A 16,730-nucleotide genomic window follows, 5' to 3' on the forward strand; every position below is an offset into this window, starting at 1 on the left:
TACCGAGAGCATTAAATTTTATTTATAGTTTGACATGGACAAATCTAGTTAGAAATTCTCACATAATAGTGTCTTGGTCCTTCAAAGCCATGGCCTAATTGCTGAGCCAATATGGGTTTGTTAAGCAATTGCTGCGATTATTGTTCATATTCAAAGTTATCCGCATGAATTTGTTTTGCCTGTGGTGGATATTGTAAGTTCTGGTCTTCCCAACATTCCTGCTGCTGCTCCTGCTGGATTTGTTCTCCGATCAAAGTTGTTGGTTTTTGTTTCTGTTAGGATTTATGATTGTTTCTGTTTATCACGATGTTTCCTGCTCTGATCATGGCGTCCGAAGTTAGGACAAGGGCTATGATCAAGCACAAAAAAGCAACTAGGTGCAAGGGTGGCGTCCTTCCGAGCCGAAACCTTCTTATAAATACTTGCATTTCTACTAGAGAGTAGAGGACCCAACCACGCTATGGGTCCGTTCCATGTTAAGGCAAGAGGCGGCATGTCTTTTTTTCCAATCTCACGAAGGATGAATGACATGTCGGTTCATTTGCTTTGTCAAGATATTATTTGTCACTGGATGTGGAAACGGGAAAAAAAATACAAATTGAGTAGATCTTGGCACCAGGCGTTTACGATTCTCTTTCGGTGAATTATATTTTTCCATCGTTAAATAAGAAATAGCTAATGAATTTGATGAGAGTCCACTTTTTAGGATTTTAATATTTTAGTATTTTTATAAAGTATTTTACAGGATATTATCTTATTTAAATTGAGTATGATCCATTAATCAAATTAAAAACTATACATGTTTTTGTTGTACAAGTTATTTGACATGACCAAATTCTTTTTTAATTTGGACTTATCCATTTAATCCATAAAAATATATATTAAACCTTTGACTATTTAGATTTTCTTGCCTCAAAAGGGTATCCATGAATCGAGTTTCTACGATTGAAATCGACACGTGGATGAATTATATATAGAGCAAACTGCAGCTTGGGGAGAAACTAGCAAGATCTTAAATGTTTAGCATTAATCGTTTGGTGACTAACTCGGGGCTCATTTGTAGGTGTACAAAACAAAGAAGGAGCATAATTTTGGGGAGGCATGTGATCTGGCACGTGCATCACCGATCCCGCAAACAGTCTTACGATCCTTCGTGTCTGGACCCGCCTGCAGGCCAAGATTAGGACGCTCCTTCTTTTTACAGGACATTATCTTATTTCTAGGAATTTTATAGGATAAAAAAAAAAAGTTTAGAAATAAGGTTAGGATGTTTTTTAAAATGTTTTTTTATTTAAAAATATATTAAAATTATATTTTTTTATTTTTAAAAAATTATTTTTAACATCAATGTATTAAAATGATATAAAAACATCAAAAAACTATTATTTTGAAGAAAAATAATAAAATAAAATTTAAATTTTTTTAAAAACATTTTTAAAACACAAAAAAAAAAATTATATACAAAAATATAAAGAATAGTAATACTAGCCACCGTGATATGACCTAAACTATCTATACTAGAAATTCAGGATTATAAAAATATAAAATTCAAGAAAAACCATCTCTTGTTATTTAGTAGTGTAATGGTGATAATTTTTTAAAATATTTTTAGTGAAAAATATATATAAATAATTTTATTTATTTATTTATTTATTTATTTATTTTCAATATTAAAATATCAAAATGATAAAAAATAATTTTCTGACTATTAGGAGTTTCAAAAGCCAAAACTCGAAATTAAATAGAAAAAAAAAAACAGCATCTTTTTGGATCTAATTTAAATGATTTTCTGACCTTGAATGGTTATAGCATGTCGATCCACTACAGAACATTAATTGTAAAATCTCAAGGTGAAAATTAATTCGATCCAATTTTTTAAGTTTTGAGTATATATTATATAAAAAACACGCCTTACCTATTACCATTATATAAAAAATTTATATATTCACTCTATTTATTAAGTTTTGAGTATATATTATATTATATATTGCTTGATTAATATTTACTAGTCATAATATAATATATACTAGTCACTATAAAAATAAAAGAGTGGGTTGAATAGTGAAATTATAAAATATTATACATATGTGTTTTTTGTCAAAATATCAAGGTATAAAAACATTATGTTGAATTTAAAAATTATATAAATGTTTTACATATATGTAGACGATATTAATTCATATATATTATATTATATTATATTGAGATTTAAATGGAAATTGATAATATCTATATTTTATTTTTTTATCAATAAATAAAATAACTATTAAAAAAATATACTCATCAATGTCATTTCAGATTGATTACTATCAAATTTTGATTAAATTTGTATCACCAATATTGGTTAATACTAAACCATTATTGGTAAAATTAAAACTTTATAGAAGGTAATATTGGATGATTTAATATCTACTGGGGGTATTTAAGAATATGATAAATATTATTTTTTATTAATAAATACATTAACTTATTTTTATTTTAAAAAAATTTATTTTTTATATAATATGTCTAAACTCTAAACAACTTAAAAATAAAATAAAATAATTTAAAATAAAATAAAATAAAATCTCACGAAATGGCGGCTGCCCCCATACACTCAGAAGTCTGCCCGTGCCCTTTTTCCTCGAAAAAAACAGAAACAAAAACCCCGTTTGCAAAAATATTTTACAACACTAACGGTGCATGCTCGATGCTCTCTGGCACACGTGTACGGATGATATAAATGTAACGGCGAATGCAGATGTTTCCCATTTTCAATTCCCTGTCACGAGAAAAAATCGAGTGCTCACATCTAATTTACTACTGTTATTTATATTCGATTTTCATCGCTGATTACTGTTCATTAAGAAATTCAGCAGACCGGTAGTCAACATTCCGATCAGTTTCCCAACCATCTTAAAGATTTTGAGGTTTGTCAAAAACTCCAAGCTCTCTTTTTTTTAGGGTTAGGTTTTATATTATCTAATTGGGGTTTTCATATCTGTGACTTCGAGCTTGAAACAACCTTTTTTTTGTTTTTGAAAATTTATGTTAAAGGTTGGAAATGATCTGTTGAAGAAAGAAGGGCGAGACCTTGGAGAACCAAAGCAAAATGGTATGTATGGAATATGGTAATCCTGTTACTAACTCGCTCGCTCGCATAAAAATGGGACTCATAGGTAGTTTATCTTAATGGTTCTTACTTTCATGCAAGTGAAGGAGGGTACCCGATAATTTCTCATGCAACGCTAGTAGTTGTGCTCGGCAAAGTCAATATTTTGTGAAAAGTGGTTGTGTTTTTATGAACTGTAATTAGCAAGTTTGGAGTATAGAGGGATTGCTAGACATATTAGTGAGGAAATTGCGTACATTTGTTGTTTAATAAGCCCAATTGGTTGCTTGATGATCCGAATAGAAACAAATAAGTTCCTAAATCTGCTGCTACCCGGAGGCATTTGTTGTAATCTCATTGGAGTTTGTAGTTCGAGCCTAGTTGCCTGCCACTTTATGTAAATGAAATTGTTGATAATATCATCTTTCTCAGGAGTAAAATTTGAAAGGGTGGACTGTGAGTTTTTTGTTGTATGATAATTGTTTTAAGATGACAAAATTCCCAAATTGTGCATGGGGTTTATGGCTGTTAGTCGAAGATAATGGTATGGATACTTTTGAGAGTTGTAAAGATATGCTGGAATAATACTTTGGTGCTGAATATGAATTACTTTTCTTCTTGGAATAATTGTTCCATTGTGGGTTTAGCAGAACAAGGGATTTTGGATGTCAAAGGGTACAGATGGAGATCCAGCATTTGGGAATCCATCCAGGCTTGAATCTAAACGATCTCATCAGTGGTTTATAGATGATGCTGAGCCTGAGTTGTTCCCTAGCAAGAAGCAAGCAGTGCAAACTCCAAACAGCACCATGACTTCTGGAATTTCCAGTGCAAATGCTCCTTCCTGGGATAACACCCCTGGTTTTCAGTCTGTCCCAAACCAATTTATTCACCGGTTATTTGGGGCTGAAACTGCAAGGTCTGTCAATTTTGCTGAAAGGAATTTATATCCTTCTGGAACTGGTGACTCAAATGCATCTGTTAGCCTGTCTATATCTCATGCTATGGGAGATCCTGAAGCCTGTGTTAACTATGGTGGTTTTAGAAAAGTCAAAGTAAATCAGGTTAAGGACTCTGACAGTGGTATGCATGTCCCAAAGGGACATGGTTTCGCAATTGAAAGTGACAGTAACAATTCCACTGTTCAGGGCTTCAACAGGGAAAGTGAAAGTAGCTTTATATCAATGGGGCAAGCATTTGATGAGGATAATAATGTCACAGTGATGGGTCATACCTACAATAAAGAAGATGCACACATTGGGTCAATGAGCTCCACTTACATCAAAGTTGATGACAGTGCCATTCCAATAAGTGACACATATAGAAAGGAGGACACCAATCTATTATCCTTTGGAGGATTTGACGATGCCCATGATATTATACCTGTTTGTAGGCCAATCAACAATTATGACCACCCTTACGATCAATCTTCAGTTAAAACACGAGAAGCAGTTGATCAAAAAGAGCTGGGTGCCAAGGCAGTTGCAAGTAATACTCGGGCAACTAAATCCAAATCCGAACCTGTTTCTAAGAACAGACAAGAGTTGAAAACTACCAGAAAAGAAGCTCCAAATAGCTTTCCTTCGAATGTCAGAAGTTTGATCTCAACTGGTATGCTTGATGGAGTCCCTGTAAAGTATATTTCCTTGTCACGCAAGGTAAATCTCTTTAAAATTTTAGTCTATTTTTTTCTGATAAAAAATCTCTCCGTTTCTTTCTTTTGTATTTTCAATCTAGTGACCTTGTGGCTTGTACTCTGCATGTAACAAGGAGCTTCGTGGCATTATAAAAGGTTCTGGCTATCTTTGTGGGTGCCAATCATGTAATTATTCCAAGGTGAGCGTTTTATTGGCTTTAGTCTTTGTCTGGATGGATTCTTCAAACACTACTGATCCGCTTTATAATTTGGGTGTAAGGTGCTCAATGCATATGAGTTTGAACGCCATGCTGGTTGCAAGACAAAACATCCAAACAATCATATATGCTTCGAAAATGGAAAAACTATCTATCAGATAGTACAAGAATTAAGGAACACTCCTGAAAGCATGTTATTTGACGCAATTCAAACTGTTTTTGGTGCGCCTATTAATCAGAAATCCTTTCGCATCTGGAAAGGTAATGGAAATATTTGTTTTGACTTTTTACCTTGTATACAATTAGAATTATTTGTCCCTTATTCATTGTGCGTACAAGCACACTTGTAAAATACAATTATCCATTTATTTAAGGCATTACCAAGTAAAGGAAATCTTGAGACAGCCATCCGCTACTAGATATTTTGCATGAAGTAACTTCCTTGAGTTTTGAACTTGCCATCTCTTGATTGCAAATGCAAGGCATTTAGCTTTGCCTTGGTTGAATACCCTTGGTGGAAGTGCAACCACACTTTTGCTTGTGCAATTTTAGCTGCCCTTGTTTTCTTAGAAAGAAAAGGGGGAGAGTTAAAAATTTAGACCATTTTGCATTTGATAATTTTGCTAGTAGTTGCGTTCTTACTCCCTTATATTTGCCCCTCTTCGCTTTTTCTCAGAATCGTTCAAAGCTGCAACTCGTGAGCTCCAGCGTATCTATGGGAAGGAAGAACTAATGCTGTAAAGCATTATTTTGCTTGCAGCGTGCATAGAAACTAGCTTGACTGGCTAGAGAAGCATGCATGCACTGCAGGGAATGCCGTTCAGAGACAGGTCAAATGATGCTTTCTGTTATATGATGAACAGCTAGTTCATGTAAAACTGTATTTTGATATTGAATCAGTGAGATTGGGTGCCTAAGTACAATGTAAGAAACCAAAGGGAAACTTCTGTGTAAATCACTTGGTGACCATGACAATTGAACTGGCTTTCTTACTGGAAATTTCTGGTAAGAGTTGATCATTCTTATGCTTCACCCTTGTGCCACGATGCGGGAAACTTGTTCTTCATTGTGCTGTATTATTGTACATAACATCCTGGAATACTTGGAGGAATTTGGACACGAATGGGGGCACCATACGTTGGACCGATGGGTTAATTCTAATGGTCACGAGTTTAAGATCAGATTTATATGGTATGTTGGGTCATCTGGCTTGTACTAAAAGCAGACAGATTCACATTATATTTTCAGTGAACAAGGGGGGCGCTGAGCAGCTGGATGCTTCTTTTCCTTACTGCTGTCCAATTTCCGATCAAAATTTCCAATCGTGTGCTGTGCTCTAATTTCTTCACTTCCCAGAAGCTAGCTTTCACAATTTCATCAGAGGCATGTATTTCCAATCTCACAAAATCCCAGAGCTCGTATGAGTATATTCTCCTCAGTTTTCTATTTTTCAAACAATCGAGGCTTACTTTACTCCCGGTCATTTTTGTCGAAGTATACGTCCGGAACTAGGTTTTTGAAGCCTTCGCCCAGATGAAAGACAGGATAAGAAAACCTTGTTTGGAGCTGCAGATGAACTGGTTTTCATTTTTGTTTCTAGTATTTTTAGATTATTTTGATATCTTGGTATTAAAAACAAATTTTAAAAAATAAAAAATATCATTTTAAAATATTTTTAAATAAAAAAACATTAAAAACAACTTTAAAAAAATTCATAAAATACATCTTGAACGCTCATGGTGCTGTCTTCTTCGGTGCAATTCTAGTACACGCTACAGGAAACCATTCGTAATTGTCTTTTTACATCGTAAACAACCTAACAGTAATGCCAGTACAAATCTCATGCGATGAAGAAAGGCAATGGAGAAAAAAAAGAGGAAGAATATTTTCCACAAGCAACCCAACTGGTGACACGAATAATATTCTATAATGATAAACTGCAATTTAACACACTAAAACAAGATTGAATAGAATGACAAATGAGATAAATTACAAGCCCCCCTTTTTTTCCGTTATCAGCACTGGTTCTTGTCCATCTCTTCTGTTTTTTCAACAAAAGTGCAACCCGTTTGCTTTTAAGAACCGCAACAAGCTGATTTCTGGGCAGCTGGACCAGCTCCAGACGCCTGGTCTAGATGAATCTTTGATGTTGCAGGCTGCAGTACACAACCCAAGCAAAATGTTCAAACAAACAGTAACAGAGATTGAAAAGCCCCTCACTCTTGTCAAATCCAAAACAGGAGCTCATGAAATTCAAATACCTCAGCCTTGGTGTCAGTGTCAGAAAGCCTTTGCTTTATATCCCTTGCTATTGAAAAGAAAACTTGCTCCACATTTTGATTCGTCTTTGCACTCTGTAATGCACATATTTTTCAATAAATACCAACACTATTTCAATTGGCTTCAAATTCTGCAAGTGTTACTTACAGTTTCAAAGAATTTGATCCCGTACTCATCAGCGAGTGCTTGGCCCTTCGATGTTGGTACAGCCTACAAGAAAAATAAGGGTTATCAATCATACAGTGATTTCACATTGATATGAGCATCAGCCCCCGAGTGAAGGAAACAGAGAGATGAATTGCTAAAACCATAAATTAAATCACAGAACTGTAGTTTTTTCCTGTTATGAATACCCGAGTGAAAAAAAAATTCTATGTGCTGAAAACTGGGATCAATAAACGACCTTGGTAATGCAACTAAGATATAATCATATAAGCAAGACTTCCAAAATGGCAATCAAAAGCAATTTAACAGCTAGTATTAATTGATTGCAGAACTGACTAACATACCCGTTTGCTTTCATCCATGTCAGCCTTGTTCCCTACCAATATCTTGTTAACATTATCAGAAGCATGTTGCTCAATGTTGCGAATCCAATTCCTAATGTCTGATAATGGTGATAAGCCAGGTTTATAAGAAAACTATCAAGAAAAGAAAGGTGCGGAAATGAAAGGAAATAGTTTAGTAAAAGGCAATACAACTTCCCAAATACTTGTCACCACATAAAAATAAATGTGGATGAGAAGGTGCCAGTAGTGATGTAGGGAAATCAAACAGCACATTCAGATAAGCAAAATTTCTTCCACTTAAAATCTGCACAGCAATCTTAAGTTTTGATCAATTGAGAACACAGAAACTTACTGTTGAAAGATGATTCATCAGTAACATCATAGACCAGCAAAATACCCATAGCTCCACGATAATAAGCTGACATGGAATGAATTTCCAGGGACATGAATTAGAAGTGAAGCACAAATCAACTTATAACAATTGCAAGCTGACATGGAATGAATTTCCAGGGACATGAATTAGAAATGAAGCACAAATCAACTTATAACAATTGCATGACAGACAACACAGATAACAATCCAGAAACACAGTTCTATGAACTACAAAACTCCAAATGCCAGGCATTGACGATTATGATCTAAGATCTAATGGTCTTGTCCTAGAAATACCCAGAGTAAAAGGTTAGTCTGATGGTACAATTCTAACCATGTAAAGATCTTCACATACACGATGCAGTGGTCCAAGTGTCATGAACTAGTAGGCATAAAACTTAGGCAATACCAAGCTGCAATTCATGCATCAGAAATCCAGGCTTCCCTGATGCCAATGTCAGCCATTCACATCAATACTAATTTGAGAGGATATTCCTCGAGGTGGACTAGAGCCTTTATGCAATCCTGGTAATCAACAAAACAAGCCTTAATCCCAAACTATTTAGGATTAATCTTCATCCAGCCACAGCCAACCACAAATTTTCTCTCACATTGCCCCTGCTTCAAAAAGTGAACGCTCATATTTGGTTGCATAGTAGGGCATTCAAAAGTTTGTTCAGCCACACCCCCAGACCCACCCAAAAAAATGAAAACTGTAAGAATATCTCTCCCCCCATCACAGAAAACACTTCCCCAGAGAGTAATGGAGCTTATCAAATTGGCGGGTTCTGCATGGAAAATCTTCAAGTGGATAACTTATGTCTCATACATGAACCCACCAGTTTGATATTCTTTATGAGCAATATGAAATGTGAGAAACCTAAGTAGAGCAGACTTCACAAATATCCTTTCCCTTTCTATCACTGAGAAAACAGTATCTACAAAAGAGAAACATACCAGTTGTGATTGTTCGGAACCGCTCCTGCCCAGCTGTATCCCAAATTTGAAGCTTAATCCTTTTGCCATCAAGCTCAATGGTTCTTATCTTAAAGTCAATACTGCATGATAAAGAATGAGCTTGGGAAGGTCAGAGAAGTTCTTCAAGATAGAAAAACCAGTTAATGCATTTTAAGCCCAGAATGCAAGGAATACACACCCAATGGTAGTGATAAAACTAGTTGTGAAGGAACCATCAGAGAAACGCAAAAGAAGGCAACTCTTGCCCACACCTGCAACGGCAAACAACAGGAAAGATTGAAATCTCAAGCACAATATTATGTTGCAGAATAAACTTGAACTTTAGCAATTATGCAAAACCAGTGAAGCAGACAACATTTCCAAAAAAAAGAAAGCATAATAACATCAAACACAAGGAGAAAAAAACATGGCATCAAGTAGCCAACATATTTGGATCTATATCCTTTTTTATAAGCTATTAGCAGATATCATATCAATAAATGGAGAGATACAGAGGGGGAAGGGGAGCTAGACAAAGAGCTAAACTACCGACAATCTAATTAGGTAGCAAGCACGTTCTCTCCCTCCTCCTACATAGTACCGAATCCTGATAGACACAAGATCCCAACAAGAACAACCATCAGCTATGCAATTCATGTCAGATTGCATGTTGCTGTCTCACCGCTATCAGATATTCCAATTTTACATGAAAAACTAAAACATTTCCTATACTATAAATCAAGTGGGAGCATACATTAGTAGATATGTTACCTGAATTGAAATCATGGGATCCTTAAAAAAACAAAAAACAAAAGATGAAAAACAGTAAACAACGAGCATAAAAGATCCATACCGCTATCGCCGATCAAGAGAAGCTTAATGAGATAGTCATAATCGGCTCGGGCTCTAGCAGGGGGAGCAGCCATCGAACGGAGAAATCCAAAAAAGAAATAACAATAACAATAATAATATATAAACCCTCTCTGCACAACGAAGACAATTAAAAAAAAAAAAAAAAAGAGAAGCAGCAACTACAAAATCAATAACCAAAACGAGAAGGACATAAGAGTAGATCTGTGCGTTTGAAAGAAAGAAAGAAAAGACAGAGAGAAGGAGGAAGAGGAACCTTTGAAGATCAGGATTCTTCGAAAATATGTGGAGAGAGAGAGAGAATGGGGGAGATAGGCGGGCAGGTCTCCGAGAGGTCAGATGTGGGAGGCAAGGGGGATTTCTACACGCATAGCTTTTTGCGACCAGGAGAGAGGGGTTTTTAATTTTTTTTTAGCGAATATTTGGAGGGACAACTTTTGTTTCCGTTTTCTAGTTTTTAAAAAATATTTTTAATTTAAAAAATATTAAATTAATATGTTCTTTTAGTATTTTTTATAATTTTGAATAAATTATATTAATATATTTTATATATTTAACAAAACACAAATCTCCAAGAGTTGTGCTACGTTTTTTTTTAGAGTACAGTAGATTGATATGTTTTTATATTTTTGAATTTTTTTGATATATTGAAATTAAAAATAATTTTAAAAAATAATAAAATATTATTTTAATATATTAAATAAAAGATATTATAAGAAACAGCGTTACTGTACTCTCTGTCACCCCGTAGAATTTAAACTCGTAATCATAAGAGAATAAACTTAGAGTCTGATTAGTTGAGCTACCCCTCATGATTAATGAGTTTCTTATTTTAACTTTTATTTGTTACGGTAGTTTTTTTTTTGAGCTTTTCTATTTTTATATTTTGTAAATTAAAAAAATTATTTGATTTTTTATTTTAAATTAATTTTTTTATATTTTTAAATATTTTAATATATTAATATCAAAAATAATTTTTAAAAACAACTCCGGGTACATCATCCTATAAGGCTTTGACATGTGATGGCTGTGCTTTGTAGTTTGTAGGCTGACCAGTAAATTCCAAGAATCAGAACATGACATTCCGGTCAGTGAGACCTCCTCATTTTCGCTTGCTTTTTAAGACAAACTAGTAATTAACAACCTGTCTCTGCTTTGCATTACAAGGTTGTCTTGTTTTGTTTAGTCCGTGGTGGAATCTGAAACTTCCATTTCAAGTTTTTTTCTTCTTCTTCTTCTTCTTCTGCCGTCAAATGATTGGTTTGATTAAACGGCAAGAAAAGGATGTGTTTAGCATTGGGTTTTATGGTAGTGTATTGCCATTAACCTTTTTAATGAGATTATATATATCTGCGTCTTATTAATATAGTTAGTTAGGAGAGCGCAATATAGATATGGCGAAGAGTGAAAAAACTGCAATGTTTCTTCCGGTTTTTTTATTTATATATAAACATCACTTCCTCCATCTCGGTTTTATTGACCCTTTTGACTTATCAAATGGCTGGTGGGAAGGGGTCGCAACCAAGTTCGTGCCAATGTTATGCAATGTTATCGAGCATGATTATTATATTTTTTTATTTACTCGGGTATTTTTATATTTTTTTAAAAAATAAAGCTAGTCTCGTTCGAGGTTTATAGCTGTCTTTCCCAACAAGTACACTTCTTGGAGATCGAAATTCGTTCGGGGTTGCAGCTAAGTTCGTGCCAATGTTATGCAATTTTACTTTTCAAGTGGGAACTTATTTTTTACATGCAAAAAAGGCATCGATGATAGTTATCGAGCACGACTAATATTTTTCTTTTTCTCGAATATCCTTCCATTCTTTTAAAAGGTAATAATAATCTTATTCGGTGTTTATGACTGCCTTTTCCAATAAGTACGCTTTTTAAATATCGAAATTGTGTTTTTATTTTTACAGGGATATAGCGGTGTTTTAACGACTAATATATTAAATCAACTTGATTAATTCAATGTAATTAAATTAAAGATATGTTTTTTCAAAAAAATATTTAAAATAATATCATTTTAATTTTTTAAAATTGTATTTTCAAAACTATATATATAATGAAAGGCCATGTAGTACAAATTAAAATGAGACGGCACGGTGTGACGGAAAACTGCCAGAAGTGTGAAATACACAAATTTCCACTTCAGGAACACCCCATGCTTCTCCTCCACATTATTAATCGTAAAAATAACTAAAGTCGAACAAAAAAGATGGGGTAGCAAAGCACATGCTTAGAAGTTCCCCACTAACTTTTATTTTCCCTTCAAAACTCAGCAATCTCTCCTTCACTCATTCTCCTTGAGAAAACATTCGTGTCCTCCATTAAAATGTCAACTGCGAGACATATATCTGATGATGGCAAACATTAGCGAGATCAGCTGATGAAGATCAGATGATGATGATGATGATGATGATGATGCAAACGTACGGTTGAAGTTGTAGCACAATTTTTATTTTTATTTTTATCAAATTAGGCAACTGAGGATCCTTGGGCAGTGCATCTGGAATGAGATGCTTATGGCTCAATCATAGTCTGGTTATGTAAAAGAGGATCCTCAGTTTTTGCAGTTTCATTTTTTTTATTATTTAATGCCTGAATACCAGGCTATAATAATCACATTTTAGAAGTATACAGCTTGTTAGTTTATTTCTTCTTTGTTTCTTCTTCTTTTGTTATCTTTTTTTTTTTCCTTTTTCTTTTTTGTATTAATCTCCAAATCATTTATTTATGTTATACACTGGGAACTTTGCATTAAATAATTAGATTTGCTTGCTTAGAGTCTATTTTGGTGTTTCAAAAATATTTTTAAATAAATTAAATTTATTTATTTTTTATTTCAAATTAATTTTTTGCTCAGATCATTTAATATGCTAATATTAAAAATAAAAAAAATATTATAAACATGCTTTTAGTTGATATATTATGTCTGCTTAGTAATATGATTGCAGTTGTTTTTTAAATTATTTTTTATTCGGAAATGTATTAAAATGATGTTTTTTTATCTTTTAAATAATTATTTTTTATATTAGCACATCGAAATGATTTGAAAATATTAAAAAAAATATTAATTTAAAATAAAAAAAATATTAATTTAAAATAAAAAAAATATTTTTAAAATATAAAAATAATCAGGATGATTAATCTGAACTACGGCGCTACATAGTAGAGTCTAAAATGCTATTGGTGTTCAGTGTATATTGATTGCCGCAAATAAGGGACATTATTTATCTTGCTGCGGACTAAAGTCAAATAAACACCAACATGCCATCATTGTGCGAATAGCATCTAGGCCCTCCCTAAGCCTTGGAAAGTTTAACATGTTTGACATTGAAACTCATAGTTATTTAACACGTGATTTGCTATTGGTTAGTTTTTTTTTTTTTTGACAAAAATAAATAAATATGCAAGCATAGGTCTTTTTACAATAAAAATTCTAATTATAAATCAAAAAGTTTATACATGAATTTAATTAAATAAATTAAGGACTATATATATCAATAAATACAAAAACAAATATTGATGTGTCTATTCGACAAATCTAGCTGCATGTTGAATAATTTTTTTAAAACGGAGATGAATTAATATATAGATGTTATTAACGTGTTTTTTGACAGTGAGTAAAATATATAATTGTGAATAAAAAAAATCAATACTTATATATAATAAAATATAATAAAAATTATATGCATTAATAAAGACATGTAAGATCTCAAATTTATTTTTAACATCGTGGAAAAACGGGACAATGTTGCAATTGCTACATTGAAACATCATTTTTGGGCCCCCATATAAATAAAAAATATAAAAAATGAAAAAATGTTGGAACATAATAAAAATATATATATCAGTGAGAAGAATGTACCAGAACGCCTAGGAAATTATCGAATACTGGTTGAGGAAGATCAAAATTTACAAGATTGAAAAATTTAACAGTGTGTTTTCGACTGATGAAGGCCCTATTGGCAAGAAAATTCAATATAAGGAGAAAAATTTTTAATTGGATGTTTAAGGACTCAATTGAATTTAGGCTTCAATTATAAGAAATTAAAGTATAGGGGTCGAATTGCAATTTTTAAGAGTTAATTTAGTCAAATCAGGGGCTTAATTGCATAAATATTGAAGTTTGATTGGTAATTACGGACTTGGTTGAAGAAATCCAAAATCAATGATCTAACTAGAAAAGGCAGATGAATTTAAGGGTTGAAATTGACCAAATAAGGAGCCAAATTGAAAAAATTAAAAGTTTGTTAGTCAATTGAGGGTCAAAATGCACAAATTCAGAACCAAGAAATAAAATGAAAATAGCGATCAACTTTAGGGCTGACAATTGAGTTTGAAAAGGATCATTTTGCATGAAATTAAAAGTTGGGAGGCAATTATAATTGCAATTAAAAGAAATTGAAACAACAGGGACTTAATTGAAAATTTTCAATCCCAAATGATATGGCATTCATATTTAATGAAGAGAAGGTGAGTGACACGTCGTTCATCACCCAAGCATCCCTATTTTGACAATTTTGGTTGATCGAGTTAGCAACTTAAAACGAATAAATATGAAGTTACAGACAATCAAATTAAGCAAAGTTTGATCCAAACGAAAGATATGTACCCTCTCTACCAACTCCAGGTTGTCTTAGGAGACGATGATGTCAAAACTGCCCCAACATGGCCTTAAAAGTATGCAACTCAGTCAAACATGATGTCACGCCCGGACATCACGACGACCAATTAAAAAAATTTCTTTGAAAAAGAACAAGTATCTAACATCTTGTTCTTTTGGGAAAAAAGATCTAGTTTAAGGAGCCGCCACCTAATATTATGGTCACTAGGAACCCTAACTAGTCAATAAAGATTCTATGGTACGAAACTGGTTACGGAAAAAGAAAGATATTATCACCCCTTAAGCGTCGTATCTGAGGCAGACTACATTATTGGTTTTGTCTTAAATTGCTAAGAGTTTGTTGGTTTAAGCTATGATGATATGCTTGTAATATTTCCAACTCTAGCGTCAGTGAATATTCAACTACGAAAATTTCCAACTCTGATGTTGGTAAATATTACGTAACAAAAAAATATATGGTATTTCTAACTCTGGTATCAGTGAATAAACCAGTAAAATAAATTTAAATCAATGCATATATATATATATATATATATAATTTTTTTCTCTCGGGCTGGGTCCGACCCAGCCCGTACGGCTGATTTGGACCCAACCTGGTCACTTGCTTAAGCTAGTGACCCGGCTGTGTAGCAGGTGTGCGTGACAGCGCACACCTGCCCGTACGGCTGGGTTGGACCCAACCTGATTATTTGCTTAAACCAGTGACCCGACTGTGTAGCAGGTGTGCGTGACAGCGCACGCCTGCTACATAATGAATTATAATTCAGAAGTTGCAATAGCAAGTGAATTATAATTTGCATGCACAGTAAGAAGAGCTTACCAGGTTCACTAGAGAAGAAGCCGGATGATGGGGTAATGGCTAACCGATGCTACTTCTTTTCCTCTGTTCTTTCTCTGATTTTTTTGGTTCGCTGGAGAAGAATTGATTGATGCTACCTCCTCTCCGTTCTTTCTCTGGTTCCCTGTTTTGTTTGTCTTGCCTTGTGTTGTTCGTTCCCTCCCCGTGTCTACCTTCTGCTGGCAAAGGGAACCTCTACTGGACGTTACTCTTGGTTGAAGATAGGACGTTGGACGCTGCTTGTGCTGCTCACGATGACAACTTGCTAAGAAGAGGATTTCTGCTGCTCGCAGTGGCAGCTTGTTGAGAGGAGCTGCTGTCGTTGGTTGCTGATGGTGTGACTTAAAATCAAGTTGATGAAAACAACACTGCCGCTGCTGGAAAGAAGAGGTTGTTGCTGGTTCTGCCACTGCAGCTGAGGAAAGGTGTGGCTGAGGAGCACCCGTTTTGTCGCTGCTTCAATAAAAAAAAGATTCCAGGTGCTGCTGCTATCCGAAGAAAAGGAACTTAAGTTCTTTGCCAACCGAAAGCTGCTAAAACAAGTCTCAAATGTTCTATTTAGTTTGGAAAGTTCAACTTAAATGTTTTTTTCATCTTAAAATTTCTTAAAAAATCAGATCTGAACTTTAAAAGAGGTTTTTTTTTGGGTTGATTTTGAGTTATTTTTTTACAAGGTTCTTTATGGGGTTTTCAAGGTGTTTTTGGGTCAAAATTAAGTTGTAAAATGAGTTTTTATGTAAAAAAAAACATATATCCTGTTTTTTAGGGCATCGTAGTGGCTGAAATCTAGGAAATATCAGGCGATACGTTGTTTGGATTTTTTTTCAAAAAATATTGGGACAGACAACCAATTGATTTTTTTTAAAAAAAAAATAAAGCCCTTGCACATGCCTTTTCTAAGCGCCTAACCATTTTTTATTTCTTTCTTCTTAAAAAAACATGCTTTTTCATGTATAATTTTTTAATTTATATCGAAAGTAATTCCCCTTCTTTGTTATTTTTTATTTTTGTATTAAGTATTTTTTTTAATTTATTTAATATAATCAGGTGAATAATCCATGTTTTAAAATCAAATATCTTGATCTAGATTTGCTTCTCGACTTTTCCACATACGTATTTAGTTATCATTAATGATTTTTTTTCTATTTATTGATATATATAATTTTTAATTTATTTAATTAAATACATACATAAAGTTTTTTATATATGCTTATATTATTAATTTAAAAAATTGTGTTACACATACCTATATGTTTAATTTTTGCATTTAAAAAATATATCAGACATTTGATGGAGCATAGATGAAATAGCTAGTGATACGTCAAATCT

At 33.4% G+C, this 16,730-nt stretch overlaps 2 protein-coding genes across 4 annotated transcripts; one reads left to right on the forward strand and one right to left on the reverse strand.

Annotated features, from left to right (window-relative positions):
* The first annotated feature begins 2,644 nt into the window (after positions 1-2,644).
* Positions 2,645-5,977, forward strand: LOC7489275 (uncharacterized). 3 transcript variants are annotated; one of them, XM_024608993.2, is made up of 6 exons: positions 2,645-2,909; positions 3,037-3,094; positions 3,739-4,749; positions 4,865-4,927; positions 5,008-5,206; positions 5,622-5,977. In XM_024608993.2, the coding sequence occupies exons 2-6, from the start codon at positions 3,092-3,094 to the stop codon at positions 5,684-5,686; spliced, it is 1,341 nt and encodes a 446-aa protein (XP_024464761.1). In that variant the 5' UTR covers positions 2,645-2,909; positions 3,037-3,091; the 3' UTR covers positions 5,687-5,977. The 3 variants fall into 3 exon arrangements, with proteins under 3 accessions (XP_024464761.1, XP_024464758.1, XP_024464760.1); XM_024608990.2 differs by having other exon boundaries at positions 2,649-2,909; positions 4,862-4,927; XM_024608992.2 differs by having other exon boundaries at positions 2,649-2,909; positions 3,742-4,749; positions 4,862-4,927.
* A 688-nt stretch (positions 5,978-6,665) lies between these two features.
* On the reverse strand, positions 6,666-10,355 carry LOC7488135 (ras-related protein RABE1c). The gene is made up of 9 exons (XM_002313414.4): positions 10,190-10,355; positions 9,917-10,046; positions 9,263-9,335; positions 9,064-9,164; positions 8,087-8,152; positions 7,735-7,832; positions 7,373-7,435; positions 7,207-7,299; positions 6,666-7,101 (listed from the first exon to the last, which is right to left on the reverse strand). The coding sequence occupies exons 2-9, from the start codon at positions 9,987-9,989 to the stop codon at positions 7,021-7,023; spliced, it is 648 nt and encodes a 215-aa protein (XP_002313450.1). The 5' UTR covers positions 9,990-10,046; positions 10,190-10,355; the 3' UTR covers positions 6,666-7,020.
* Positions 10,356-16,730: the final 6,375 nt, after the last annotated feature.

Source organism: Populus trichocarpa, chromosome 9 (genome assembly GCF_000002775.5).
Source record: "Populus trichocarpa isolate Nisqually-1 chromosome 9, P.trichocarpa_v4.1, whole genome shotgun sequence".
In the NCBI taxonomy this organism is placed as follows: Eukaryota; Viridiplantae; Streptophyta; class Magnoliopsida; order Malpighiales; family Salicaceae; genus Populus; species Populus trichocarpa.